The 15,614-nt window shown below is 43.0% G+C and overlaps 1 protein-coding gene across 1 annotated transcript in view; it reads left to right on the plus strand.

Annotated features, from left to right (window-relative positions):
* Positions 1–15,277, plus strand: part of LOC147728381 (uncharacterized) — a 301,676-nt gene extending 286,399 nt beyond the window's left edge. Inside the window, exons 9-10 of the mRNA XM_086962165.1 lie at positions 13,122–13,298; positions 14,719–15,277. Coding sequence (XP_086818291.1) covers positions 13,122–13,298; positions 14,719–14,723 — 182 coding nt within the window. The 3' untranslated portion in view covers positions 14,724–15,277. The remainder of the gene's footprint in view (positions 1–13,121; positions 13,299–14,718) is intronic.
* Positions 15,278–15,614: the final 337 nt, after the last annotated feature.

Genomic DNA, 15,614 nt, shown 5'->3' on the forward strand with positions numbered 1-15,614 from the left:
TCGCTCCGAGGATAGCTGTCACATGCTGAGACATTATTCGCCAATTTCCCCTCGTCTGAGAACCCACAGTACTTTTTTCGCGGTCTCAACACAAATTAACTTCCCTAGGAAGCCTACATTTGTCTCCATCATTCATCGCTTCTAAGTACACTGCTGGTTGACTGAAAGTGATGCCTTGAAATTAGTCTCACAATTGGACCCAATTGGGGTCACAGGACAAACAGGCCATTAGTCCTCACAGCTGTGGGGTCTGGGGCTGTTAGCCTGTGGTGTCCGGGAGCCTGTCCTTCTATGCCTCCAATGTCTGGGCCAAGTACAACCTTTTAGGCTCCTGACTCTCAGTGGTAGTGATGGAGAGCAGTCACAGGCTTCTCAAAACTCAACAATCACCCAGCATTGCAATGACCGATAGCGAGACCCAATGCTCATCTTTGATGAAAAGAAAATATGTAAATGCACTCAAAACCAAATATTATAATCTCACATATGCAGGTATACATTTTCACGGGTGCAGGGCTACCGTAAACAGGGTTTAAGGTCCAGTTCTGGCAGGTGGAAGACAAGTTTCAAGCACATGCAGTGCTGCCCCTCTCATTCAGATTGGGTGCCCTCGGCCTTACAGTCTTAGGGCCTGATTCAAGTATGCCTGTCCATAAGATCGCCTAACTCGCGGTGATGGTCTGGCCACCATCACAGTGTGGGCCCGCCTGCAGAATTACGAGTGTGGCAGTTGGACTGCCACAAGACTGCCGGCTCCACCTGGATCAATGATCCTGCTGGGCCAGTGGTCTGAAACCAGCACAATATGCTGGCAGTGCTGCTGCTGGCACTCCTGGCATATTCTGAGTTGCCTTTCACTGTCCTTTTCATGGCGGTGAGCCAGCCATGAAAAGGGTGGAAGAGAGTCAACTAAGGGGGTCCGAACAGGTCCCCCTGCTGGATTTGGGCCTGGTGGTGGATGCGGGGCACATGTTGTGCCCCCTTGTACTTGCATCCCAGTTCCTGCTCGGTGTGGCATGCATGCCACATCTTGCAGGAACGTACTGCAGGCATTGTCACGGTACTGGGCTGCATGTTAGGCTCGCCTACGAATGGGTATATTACTCAGACTATTTTTGCACAGCTAAGAAATCTCTATTATTCTACCCTTAAGCCCTTCTACGCTTATAATTTACAAAAATAAAATAAACAGACTCGTTCCTGGTTCTCCTCAGATCACATTAACTCAGCCATTAACTCAACTAGGCAAGTGTTCAACATAATCGAAGGGTTTTTCAACCCCCGTTTGCTGAACACCCACAATCTCTTCGTCTAGCACTCTCGGCAAAGCTTTCTCAGGTTTTTCATCAACAATAAATACTCTCATCCAAGCTCCTCTGTAATCTACTTCAAGGAAAGCGACTCTTTCTATAGTACCTGTGTAGTATGCTAGTCCACGTGTTCAGATAATAATGTAGCCGAGGCAGACGTAGCTGAGATAAGTAGTAGGTTTATTACATCCATAAGTAAGATAACAGGAAGCAGAGATCTGGAACAAGCAGCCCACCCAGGAGCAGCCTACTAACTGCTCAGCCCATCTCCCATCTGACAACACTCACACCTGGCACCCAAGCATTCCATCCATGTCAATCACACTAACATTCTACCCGGAACACTCACACTGGCTGAGCAGCTAGATACAGAGGAGTAAAGGAATATATGTACAAACCTGAGGATATTACAGTATCCTCTTCCTCTCGAAATGAAAAACAAAAGAGAAAATAACAATGAAGAGAGAAAACTATACACAGTAAATTTACAATAGTAGCAAGAAGTCCATAAACCGAGGGATGAAGGTGAGACCACATCGCAAGAGGGAAAACAGACAAACATGGAAGGAAAGAAGGAAGAAAGAGATAGAAAACACTAATTCCATCCTCCTCCTTTAATGGTGAACAAGGAAAAGGTAAAAAGTGAAAGAAGAACTCACACACAACAAGTGAGCATGACCTAATGTGAAGAGAAGGTCCTCACAAAAGGAGACTGTGACAAAGGGAAAAGAAACCCTGCACGCCACCCCTCATGTGACAGACTGTGTAAATATGGGGTTAACCCATAACATGGGACAAAAACCCAAGAACACAGGCAGCACGAAAAGGTGCAGCACAATGTGGCGAATGCACACATAATGTCAAGGTGAAGCACAGGGTGACTTACACACACAAGACAACTTAAAAGTACAAGGTGATGCGCCGGGCGACTTACACACACAAGACAAAGTGAGCCGCAGGACGACTACACACAAGAGAACGTGATGCACAGGGTGACTTACACACGACAATGAAAAGTGAGGCACAGGGCGGATTACACACTGGACACAAGAGAAAATTCACCGCAGGGTGACTTACACACAAATGTTGTACATGAAGTGTCCAACAAGTGTAGAAAGGGGATTATCACCCCATAACCTAAGAATGAAGGTTAACAGCAAAGAGGCGTGGTGAAATGACCTTGAAATGGGGCTGACACCCATCTTAAACATGACAAGAGAAAAAAATCCTTGACCCAATCTGTGAAAGAGGGGACATGGGACTTAAACACACTCCCATCCCTCAAACAGGGATTTTGAACTGTAATTAAAACATGCATGAAACACATCACTGTAGTACAGTCGTGAAGGTGAGAGAACCCAGTAGTGGTATTCAGCATAAACATAACATGACTTTAGAATACAAAGCATTTTGTGAATGTGCGCAAACACAACCATTTTAAATGTACAGTAAAAAAAAAACAGCAAGCTAATCGTAAGAACTGACAAAGGTGTGCCTGTCACCGAGATGATAGACAGGCGTGATACAGTTTGTGACGTACCACCAGAGTGTACTTTGCAAACAAAACAGTGCCCACTGAGGACCAGAGAACAACAAGTCTTGAAACAAACAAATTGCTTGGCAGCAGATCAAAGTACTTGGCAGCAGACATCATGCCCACCAAAGATGAAAATGATCCGGGGCACATAGGCAACAAAAAAAAACTCACCGCAAAGAATGTATGCAAAGTTCGGCGACTGGAAGAGAAGGACTTGCTAACCAAACGTTGAAGCTGAAGAGAGGCAATAGAGACAAAATCCTGTGTCGAGTGTTGAGCGACTTGAAGGAAGAAGACACTACTCAAGCGTTGAAGCAGATCAGGGGTAGAACAGCAAACCCCATGTTGAAAAGGAAATACTACATCGCGACGCTGCTAATGACGAACCATTCCTTTAATAAAACTTTATTTGTTGAACAATGGTTGGAAGGTTACTGGAGGGAACGGTCAGCAGACGATAATAGGCAAGGTAAAATCCCTGGATCCGCCAATTCCAAGATGGCGGGATGCACAGGAGACATATTGCGAGTGGCTCATGGCGCGCTCCTGCTGAAGAACGTCATGGGCAGCATAGAAGATCTTGGCACGTCATGAGAGGTTCTGGAGCGGCTCCACGCGACACCATTGACACAGTAAGGTGCGTGAGCCGTCTTTGAATTTGAAGGCACAGTACAACTGTCATCCTTAACAGCCCTCGCGGTAGAGTCTACAACATGCATTTTAAGAGGGATAAAATCTTCACATTGGTGACAGTGTACACAATGATTTTGTAATTCAGACCAGCCTTCGCTCTTTGAAAACGCCAGAAGGTAAAATAGACACAAATAAAGTTCACACCAGTGCAGCGCCAGTATGATGGAGCGCTAAGAAAAACAATGTCACACATCCAAATAAAAAGGTAGTAGAATACTGACAAGAGTGTTGAACTTGCATACAAAGTCTTAAGTAAAACAGAAACACTTCACACTAGGGCAAAAGCAAAGTCAGTCACTGAATACCTTGGTTCAGGATGCCCTGTAGACGATTGTAGCGGCATGTCGGCATTAGCTGGGACAAATCTTCTTCTGCTTTACACAGGCAGCTTTGCTGATGAAGCACCAGGTGATGTACACACAGAGAAGACAACACAGCCCACCTGGGCTGGGGCTGTCCGGTGTAGTGGACACTGGTGGGGCTACATTGCATGCTATTAGAGGTCCCTTTTTCTTGAGTTTCTAGTTGCTTGTTCCACATTTGTTACTGGATAGTCCCAACTCCTGTTAGAGGGCACGTTGAGCGCAGGAATGTCTCCTTAAGATCGTAGCCAAAAATGTGTAGTGTGCTAGTCCATGTTTTCAGATAATAATGTAGCTGAGGCAGACGTAGCTGAGATAAGTAGTAGGTTTATTACATCCATAAGTAAGATAACAGGAAGAAAAGATCTGGAACAAGCACCCACCCAGGAGCAGCCTACTAGCTGCTCAGCCCATCTCCCAGCTGACAACACTCACACCAGGCACCCAAGCATTCCATCCATGTCAATCACACTAACATTCTACCTGAATCACTCACACTGGCTGAGCAGCTAGATACAGAGGAGTAAAGGAACATATGTACAAACCTGAGTATATTACAACCTGTTTCTACTTCTTCCATTACTCCCACTTTGTTTATTGATTTCACCTGATTCCAGTTACGCCGTTACTAAGGGAACTGCTCTGTTGGTTAAATCAGAGCCTTTCCCTGGATGTATGTCTAGCTCAGTTCATGCACCAGCTGCAGACATGCTTTACCCTTTTATAAAAGATGTTTTTAATCAGCCCTTCAGATGTGCCTCTGTTTCTAATGACTAAAAACCAACACTTGGCTTGCTGAAAAAACTCTTGCTGACACAGCAGTTTTTTTGTAGACATTGGTATATCTTCCTGCTCCCCCTTGTAGGTAAAAAGGAAGAGAACCATCAATTCTCTTCCCTTCTCAGTAAGGGTTCCACTGCACGCATGGCTATGAGGGTTTTCTGGTCTCTATCCTTGATTGGTCACAAATTCTCACAGATCAGGGTGGTGTTGCTACAAAATGTTCGGCTGCCATGGCAGGCTGTTCAAAAAGATTAGATATTGACTTGTCCAATACGACAGATGTCTTCATTGTACTTTTTCAAATTACTGGTGGTCTGCTATCCTGGACCTTCACCTACTCCTGTTTTACTGTTCATAACCTTGGCCTTGTTTGTGACAAGCCTGTAACTTGCCCCAGATTAACGAGATCTTCAAAAATTGTTATTTGCACCTGAGTATACTTAGAAAAACTGTACCATTACGTTCCTTCTCTCATTGGTTTAAATTAATCTAGATAGTCACAGGCAGATAACTGAACTACAGTAGCATGCTGTATCTTGATATTCCAGCTTATTTGGCCAATCGACTACAGTTGGCTCGGAATTCAGTGGCACACCGATTGATTTGTCTCTCTTAGTATTCATCGGATTCTGGTCATCTTGGCGTCCTTGCCCCTATTCCCCCTGGGTCTTTCTTGTTAGGCTTGCTGAATTAAATTAACCTGGTCCTTCACAAGTACTTGCAGGTCCTATAAATATAACTATGTTTGCAGCACACAACTATTTCCCTGAACCCCGGTTTCTGAGCTCCATAATCCCCTTTGACACCAAAATAGCCAACAAGTGAAACGTTATCATATCAATCAGTCGGCCCTATTGAGTGTGACCTCAAGGTCCTCTGTAATGTCATTTTGACGGACATGCTGTCTTGGATCAACACATGTCAGGGTGGGTTTCTTGCTGAGATCCTAACTATCAACCAGCTCTTCATCCTCCAAAACCTGCTACAGAAATGAAAAAGACTGAAGCATTTGGCTGTGCATGTGCCCTTTTAGGTCTCGTCTGAGACAGCGCATTCTGTCTCTTCGAGACATTTAGTAAGTGGCTTTTAAAATTGCCACCAGAGGCTTTTGGTGGCCTAAAGCTTGCGTGCATGTGAGGGTCACGTGCGCAGCCGCCATCTGCTTTCTGTCATGGCTCATTAAGCCTTCCTGCGCGTGAATCATGCTTTCTACCCCTTTGCTGTCTGCTCTCACTATCCCCTCCTTTCTTCCTCCTCCCTTCTCCCACTCCCTCCTCGTTAGCTTGTTATTCTTAACTTCAGAAGCATCTGATGTGAATTCTTCAAGAAGCAATTCACTCCCGTCTAAGCCAATGCCGCCTCAGACAGTAGACATTTTCTGGTGCTTGTTCCTGGTTTCATTGGTTCCATGGACCCAGCTCATGTTACTGTTTGCTTACATTGCACGCTTTATGGCCACCTTATCTTTTAGTATTGTATGCTCCGGCCAGACTTCGGTGTCAGAGCACGCTTTAACCCTTTACACCCCAGCACAAAGCCATCGAGAGCGAGCAGCAAATGACGCCAATACGCCAATACGCAGACCCTTGTGGGAACATAGACTGTGAAAGTAACACTGCAACTTGAGTTTCACCTACTACCTCTTGTTTTTAAAGTGGAATTGACAGATAATGTCCAAATATTTGAGAAGCCCCAAAGCTTTTGTAATTGTAGCCTTTGTTTGGAAATCCTAGGCAGGACAGGTTTGAGCGGCGTCCTCTGGCATATGAAAGTGTAACCAGCTCTTCCCAGTTACCCTTTACTCTTCCCATGTGAGAAGTTTCAAGGTATCGATTGCTATAGCAGGCAGTTACTGTTTTGCCATCAGTTTAATCCCTTGCAGTGTAGCATTGCTTGTGAAACAGTAACATTTCACAGACTGCCTTGCGAGTACCTAAGCTTCAATGGAGCCCCCCGCCACTCTTCTGGTTTTGAAACAAGTACCTGGAGGCAACACTCAATGTTTTGCACATTGACCCTTTAATAATGCAACTTTAGAGCAACTTCAGAACTACGCTGATCTGTAGGGATATGGCACTGCAAAAAGGATGTAGGGAATATTAGCTGTGAGTTGCCTTTTTAATGCCCTTTCACTTGCCTACCTTTAGTGGTGTGAAACGCACTGGTACCAGCATGCTGCACAGAGGATGGACGCATTCTTTAAGTTGCAGCCCTTTTTCTGTTTCTTACACACACTCACCTAGCACTATTTTCATGCACAACAAGCATAGGTCTCGCCTTTGGGACCTTATAAGTGTTTAACCATGCAACAGTTAATGTTGTTGCACCAAGGATGTTGTGCTGCATAACTAAATACTTATAAGGTCCCAAAAGCGAGACCTATTGGCTATGCCAATGCTTGTTTAGATTTCACTCCAACCTTCTTCCAGGTCGACAAAGCAAGACCAGGGGGTGTGGGTGAGTTAAAGAGGTTGGGAATATATGAACTGTTCCTGTAAATTATTCGTGCCCTGTATACTAATACTTGGACCCAGGTGAAATTAAATTAGAAGGGCACATTTTAAGACTTCAAATGGAGAAAAACTGCTTTTTGTTTCCCAATTTATTTTCATACTGCATAGATAAAAACTCTGAAGTACTGAAGGCCTCTTCGGATATCCCAAGAATAGGAACTTGTCTATGCAGATGATTCAATAATTCTACTGCATACACTAAAAACACTTAGACCCCCAAATGGTGACTGTTAAACCATATCATATGAGTAAGACTAAATCTAATATTATAACGTTTGGGAGGAGCAAGTGAAGAAGGAAAGTCAACAACTTCATTGGAAGAAGAGTTTTTGGCAGGACAAAGTTTGAAAATCTACGATATTCATAATAAAATAAAAAGTACAAAGTTAGGGTGTAGGTAAGGTCCTGTTCCTGGAAGGCACTGGAATTGGGCCTGAAGTCCTGAGATATTTCTTACTGTTGCATCTGGCCTAAAAAGCTAATTATAAAAGAAGACTGGTGAAAATGTTAGTGTGAAATAGTATTTCTGATACAAAGAATGGTATAGCCGACGACAATTTATGGCTGTTGGCAGTTTTAGGTTCCCAGTCAGGCAGACAACAGCCAGGTTCCAGGAGAGGCTAGGGTATGCAAAGGAATTCTGATTGCTTCCCATAATTTTATTAATACTTTAGGAGAGTAGTCATGACTTTTTCCCAAAAAATTGTTATCATGGGTTTCTGAGTCCCTTACATATTTTAGAAAATCTATATACTTTTATGTACTCTGTACTTCTGACTGTTAAACCACTGAATATTGCGAACCAGGCTGTATCTTGAAATGTTTCCGTACTACAGAGTGGTTTACAGATTATGCGTTGGCTGGTTCCTAGTCTGTTTCTAACTGGCAGAGAATTGACCTCATATCCACCTGGTTTGCATATCCAAAGATAGCTTGTATCTCCATAGATGGCAGCCATAGGCTACTTTAAATATTTTCATAACGTTGGAGACATACGTTGAATCTCAGTGTAGTGACACATAGCTGTATTCATTATGCATTTGTATTTTTAATTAAATGAGAGCGTTGGGAATGTTAAAATCAACAGATAAAAGGTAAAAATCTACCTATGATATTCTAGCTCTTGTTTATTGCTTTATCTTCTTTAATGGGTGCTGCCTATTCATTTATACTTTCCGATCATGCTGTTAACAAATGAAGCGGGTACATCAGTGGCACCAGGCACCCACCACGAAGTGCAGTAGTAGCAAATAAAAGCGAATTCCTTGCATAGTATGTCAGTCACAGTCAGTGAGATGTGCAGCATCATTTCAATGCAATTTTCTTTTAGCTGGAACGCTGTAGGACAAAGGATACTTGGGTAAAATGCTCTGCCTGTAGGCCGAGGCTGAGGGGGCAACTCCAACACCCCAGAAAATCTTCCCAGCCATAAGGATGCACACGAGGACCCTCCTCTAATCAGCCTTGCTGTACAGTGCAGCAAGGAGTACAGCTGCCATAGCTGTCTTCCCACAAAAGCAACTTCTTTTAATCTAAGCTGAAATCACAAAAGCCTGGGCCTCAGATGGATGCACAGGCAAACACCACACGTACCTCATTTAGCAGGGCCACAGAGCCACAGAACTCTTCTAAGTCATCATTCCCAGTATTATTGCAAACTAGTGTGCAAAATAGTGTTACTAACTAATATGTGTTGGTATAAATTTCTAGCATTCTTTACATGAGCATCTAAAGTTTTTTTGTTTAAAATTACAGTGTTGATTTGAAGCTACAAAAGGGACCTGTAATATCTATCACCCCTTCCCCACCCAAAACACCCATTGTGATCCCTTAGTATAGTAACTGGGAATGGAAGGCAAAAAGCTAGCAAATGTGCCTGAATGTTCTTGGAATTCCTATGTATGCAGGTCATTGAACACACCAGGGGGCATATTACCAACAACTAGCGACAATTATCGCAATGTTGGCTTAGCGGCAATATTTTTATCGCCGAGCTGCGGCGATTTTTATCGCTTAGGAACCTTGCTATTATCAAGGTTTATCTCCTAAGCGATAAAAATCGGCCGAAATGCATGAATATCGCAGAAAAGACGCGATATTCATGCATTACCGAGCTAATGCTCTTAGCCATGTTATCCACCTACCATTGGATAACATGGCTAAGAACTGCTCAGGGGCAGGTGTTAGCTTTTGGAGATATTCGCGCTTAGCGCGAATATCTCCAAAAGTGGGTAATAGGAGATAGCGATGTTAGCGACTGTTTCCAGTCTCTAACATCATGGCACGCCCACTTTGCATGTCATTAGTGATAAATTTCACTGACATGCAAAGCGGGGCCCAAGATGGTCGCTATCTCCTACTAGCTGTCGCTAACTGGTGTTAGCGACAGCTTGGTAATAGGGAGATAATTTAATCTCCGCTTTCTTGGCTTTTAAAGCCAAAAAGGCGGAGATAAACCCCCTTGATAATATGCCCCCAGGTTTTCAATGGGATGTTTTCCTGAAATCGGTCCAAGGATGTATATGTAGTTCGCATGCTACTAACATCCAGATGATGGGTAGATCTAACAAGAAGAGATGGATGGGGACATAACCACGCCAGTGGGTGAGGGGAGCTTGAGGTGTGTGGAGGCTTTAGCCTGAGTAGTATGTATTGAGTGAGCATCAGCTCCTCAGGGATGCTTACATGTACTGATGAGGAGGACACTCAAACGTTGGGTAGAATTTCACGTGTATCATGTGGTAAAAAAGGAGCAAATGGAGATTGCATGTTTAGTGAGGGAAAGAGATAAGGGAGGAAGTCCACAGAGCACACTCAGGGAAAGTGGGGCTGGAAGGAAGGACATGCAGAAGGGTGCAAGGGGTTTTGTCAAGTCAATAAATAATGTGTGCATCATACTGCAAAAAGAGCATTACAATCAAACTGCATACAGAGGCCACAATTTAGATTTTTCATTTCAATTTCTAGCCTAAATTAAATGTCTTCTAATTGCAGCAGGTTAGAAGCTATCAAAATGAAAATATAAACCGGGTAATTTGAGAACAAATACCAACTACAAGCACATAGTTGCAGCTATGTAATTGAGTAATAAAAAAATAATGATTGCTCCTCAAAGTAGAGAACTATGAAAACACTAAGAAAATGTTGCTGCATGCAGCTATCAAATAAATAAAATGTTGTTCACCGGTTCCACTGTACTAAAAAACTGTATGTCACTACCTCTTGACAAAGCCACCCCAATAGGAAAATAAATGGCGTAACATTCCACTCAAAGTTGAAAAATGAAATATTGCCACCTGTGCCCATATGGTTCACTAATAGAATATCAATGTCAAAAATACTGAGTGCACAAAATATCAAGATGAATATATTGAGAAAGAAAGTGCTGAATGTCGATACAAAACTGTATGCTAAAGTATTGGCGAATCGCCCCACCCCACTTGTCCCATTGCTGGTGGCACCGGAATTGGCCTGCTTTGTTCCTTGTAGGAACTTGACATACAATTTACGAACAGTATTCAGGGCAATCCAACATATCAAAGCAGAAGTGCAGGCAGTGGCTGTGTTCCTGGATATAGAGAAGGCAATCAACTCAGTCGAATGGGCCTTCAGGGGGCATGACTTAACGCGTATAGGCCTGGGGGGGATATTTCTGCAAATGCTGGGAGTATTGTACAAAAATCTGGTTGCCAGAATAAAAATAGGAGACATGGTCACAGATACCATACATATAACTAGGGGGACGAGGCAGGGATGCCCACTCTCCTCACTCCTTTATGCCCTGACTGCGGAACCGCTGGCCTGCACAATGAGGGAATACCACAGATCCAGAGGTTTCCGCTGCCCGGGGTATGAATTAGTGATATCAACATACGCAGATGATACGCTGCTTTATGTACGGGACCCAGAACAAAATCTGTCTCCTGTCCTTCAGGAGGTGGTTCAGTTTGGTGCATTGTCTGGTCTCAAGGTCATCAGGTCCAAATCAATCAAATTCCCACTCACTACCGCCACCGTGCAGTATACCCCGGAGTTCCCTTTGCAGTGGACCACAGACCCGGTAAGATTCCTGGGCGTCAAAGTACACACATATTCAGAAGTAGTGTTCCGCGGAAACTATGGTGTTGCAGTCAGTAAGCTGAAGGATGATGTGGAGCACTGGCTCAACCTGCCACTCTCAATATTGGGTAGGCTCTCCATTATGAAGATGGTGGTACTACCTCGGTTTTTGTTACTGTTTGCTAACATCCCAATGGTTCTCCCTAGTTCTTTTTTCCGCACTCTCCCATCGCTCCTGCTCAGGCTGACCTGGGCTGGCAAACATGCCAGGATACGATGGGACATCCTAACGTTGCCTTACTGGATGGCTGGTTTTTGGTCGCCAGAACTGAATTTGTACTATAGGGTTGCACAATGCATACAAGCTCATTTTTTAATACATGGCCTGCAGATGCACCTCACCTCCAGATTGAAAAAGTTGTTGCAGCGGTGCTTCCTATGCCAGCGCTCCTATTTAAACCCCCGAATTGTCGAACTGGGACACTTGATTCAATTGATTTGACCATGCACGCTAGGCACTGCCTTCCTAAGTTGCAGGCTGGGGTCATATTATACACTCCAATGGCTCCTCTGGAGTGGTGTCGTTGGCTTCCAGCATGCACAGACAGAGGGGTAACTTTGGGCACTGATTGATATCAATATTACTAAGATTGGGGATTTGTTTGTGGAGTGTGTGGCTAAGAAGTGGGAAGATGTGATTAAACAGGGCCAGCATGCTACATTACTACACAGATTCCATTTTCATAAAATGAGGCACTCGCTAAGGGAAATACTGGGGAATGGTTTTGCGGAGGCACCAGATGTTGCTCCACTCACTGCCATGATAAAAACAGAACTGCCCAGGTGGATGGTATCCAGGTTATACAAATCGGCACAGGAATACCGGGCCAACCATCATACTAAAGCTCGTCTGGCAGACTTGGGGGAGGGATATTGATGATGGAATGTGGAGGTACTGTTGTAAAAATACGAAACTCATATCACTAAATGGCAGGCACAGATGAATTCACTTTACATTTCTGAATAGAATATACTACACCCCTGAAAGATTACATAGGTATGGACAGAGGGAGACTGCTGACTGCAAAGGTGTGGTGCCACTTCGGCTGATTTCTATCATTTGGCATGGTTGTGCCCGAGATTACTCATTTCTGAGCTGCAATATTCAAAACTTTGGGGCAAATCGTAAAAGTGCAACTCACTCCAGATCCTGCACTAGCGCTACTGGGATACTCTAAACATTTACCTAAATCAGTCAGACGTTTATTAGACATGGGGATGCTCATGGCGAGTTGTAGGATAGCTATATGCTGGTCTCTTGGCCCGACCCCTACCATGACAGTTGGTCGAGAGTCATGGTATACTGCTCCACGCAGACGGAAAATTATAGTGAACCCCTCCCACCACACAATCGCCCCAAGAACTTCTGGGAGCTATGTATAATTTATAGGGCTGCCAAAGAAAATGAAGAAGGCAGTAGTGTTCCCCCTGTTTTGAAGTAACATTAATGGAGTCCATTGTTCGGGAAACGTCTGTTACAATAGTCTCTCAGGTCTGCTTCCAGGGCTCCATAACTGTAAAACTCTTGTGTGTCATGTTGGAATCAGCTTGGCTGTAACAGATGACTGGGAAGGTCCTTCAGTCTCGCATTATCCTATATGTTATACATTTGCTCCTGTATTGTAACTCTCTGAAGTAAGAAGTGTGCCATGTGTTGCAACAAAGTTAACTATGTTTTTCGGCTTATTGAGAAATATCTCTGTTGTCTTTGCTCGCTATCTTTGAACTCTGATGTACTGTACGAAAGCTCTAAATAAAAACATAAATGAAAAAAAAACTGCATATAACATTCCAATCTCATTAGACTTTCAGGTCTTTTTCTACGGTGCTGACAAAGATGCAAGTGGACATTTAACCTACGCAGAACTGGTGAAGGTCCTTGGTGAAGATGCTCCAGAGGAGGATGCTCTGCAGATTTTTGATGGAGATAACAACCAGATGTATTCTTACCTTGAGCTGATGAACACCTTCGAACTCTCAGGTACACTTGAGTGGTTAGCTAGACTTCAGCCTTAACAAAGGATATGCATATTAACTATCTTACAATTGTGACTATGTTGGAATGTTTACCAATAAATATTGGGGGAGAATTTAAAAAAAGTCATGCAACGCAATGCAGCCCTCCGTGAGGCTGGTCTGCGTTGCATGACAGGGAGGGAGCAGGACAGCACCATATCTTCAGAGATATGGTTCTCCTCCCCTTTCCCTTGCACTGTAGCTGATTTTAGCTGCTGTGCGCCATGCATACACCTTAGCGGCGTAGCGCTAGGGTGTGTGCATGAGTGTAGCATAGGTTTTGTACAGTAAGGGTACCCTTCCTGTATAAAATACTATGCAATGCACGATGCAAAGCTTCTCCCACTTTGCATACATGCAGCGCAGTGCAACATGCATGAAAATTCGGAAAAGCACGGAGAAATGAAAGCATTTCTCCTGTTATCACCTCCTTTGAAGGGACGTTAACTTTTGGCTCAAAAACCATGTTTACAAATCTTTGTAAATACAGTTTTGCGACAAAAGGCATGGGTGGTTGCATGTGAACGCTCATGTACCACCCTTGTAATGCCCCTTGGCTCAAAGTAACACAAAGCAGTGCTTTTCGCTACTTTGAGGGTGCTTTCCAGCACAAAACTTGTTTTGTGCTGGAAAGAAAATAAATAGCAAAATAAAAACAATCTATGGCAGTTAGCATTACTTTTGTGATGCTAAACCTGCGCAACAGATTTTTAAATCTCCCACTTAGTCTTTCATACTTACTGCTATTTACAAGTAACTTCTATTTCAGTCAAATAGGAACTCTTATACAGTGACAGAATGACTAATTGCTTTTAGAGAACATTTTCGAATCTTCATTTTTTAAAATATTCTGCTACATCAATATAATGGAACCGATTCACAGAACTAACTTAAGACAACATCCTAAACGTACTACCTTTTTGTGGTCACAGAAGGCACTTACTCATTTTGGTATTCACAGAAGGCACTTACTCAATGAGTAAGTGCCTTCTGGGAATACTAAAATGGTAGTAAGTTTACGATTTTGTCTTAAGTTAGTTCTGTGAATCGGGCCCAATGTATTTAGGCCACAATTATGGCAGAAATGTAAGTGTTCAATGTTGAACACACCTAGCTGTGAAACTGCTTTGTATTCTGAGCGTTTAATTTTAGAATTGACACATTGAACATTAAAAAGTCTGGGTACTGAAAGATCTCAGGCAGAAGGTAGATTGAAATATGCAAATTAGCTTATAATTAAAAATTTCAAATGTAATTCACTGATCTTAAAAGTAGTTTAGGATATCCTGCAGCCAATTCACAGAGATGTTTGCAAATGTATTATTTTCTGATGGTTTCTCTTAAGTAAGTACACTTACTTAGAATGTGTTACCTCCTTATTTCAGATTAACCACTGGACTACGATGCGCTGAAAGATGGAACACCTAATTGTACAGACATTTATATATTGTCACATTGACAATCTTTCCCAATTCGCCTTTAATCATTTCCTTACATACTTGATGAATGGGTAACTAAATAGTTCTTACCAGCTTGGTGGTGGATTTTCTTTAAGTACTTATCTTCAACTGAGATAAACACATGGTTGTGCATATACCCGGTCGGCAAATGTTTAACAATAGAACTGTTTGTTTATTAGCCATGGGATATAGTAAATATGATGTAAATAGATCTTCTAAATGTAGTCCTCAGTTCAAAATTTCCCACATGAATCCATGCCGGCGAGCAAATTAAAGGTCCAAACATTTGATGCAATATGAGTGTCCACTCACCCCCAGTTCCGCCTTCCTGATTAAAGCATGAATAATGGAAGAGTCATGCGCCCGGCCTGAAACTGTATAGCAAACATTTCAATAAGAAGTCATCTGGGTAAGAGGTTTTTCTGTCTCGTGCCCTGGAACTTGAGCTGCCTCTACATATTAATAAATAATGTCTTCGTGAGAATTTTGTGTGTCTCTTTTTGAAGGCTGACATCAAACTGCACTGGGCCAAAGCAACATTACATGTCCTAATTTAAATGCATTAGAGTTATTTACATGTGTTTACTACTACCTTATGTGCAGATAATGCAATTCACAGTGATTACATCCAAGTTTTCAACAATTGCAACAACTGGAGAAGATGGAGATGTGTTCATGTCATCCCCAGTGGGCTTCTCTTCATAACAATATTAAATAATGTCTCAACTACTTAACCGAAATTTAGGTGCCTCATTTATGTGCTTTATATGGATTGGTAAATGAGTTTGTACATAAAAGCAAGCCTGGCATATCGACAAATT

This window comes from Lissotriton vulgaris, chromosome 3_1 (genome assembly GCF_964263255.1).
Source record: "Lissotriton vulgaris chromosome 3_1, aLisVul1.2, whole genome shotgun sequence".
NCBI lineage: Eukaryota > Metazoa > Chordata > Amphibia > Caudata > Salamandridae > Lissotriton > Lissotriton vulgaris.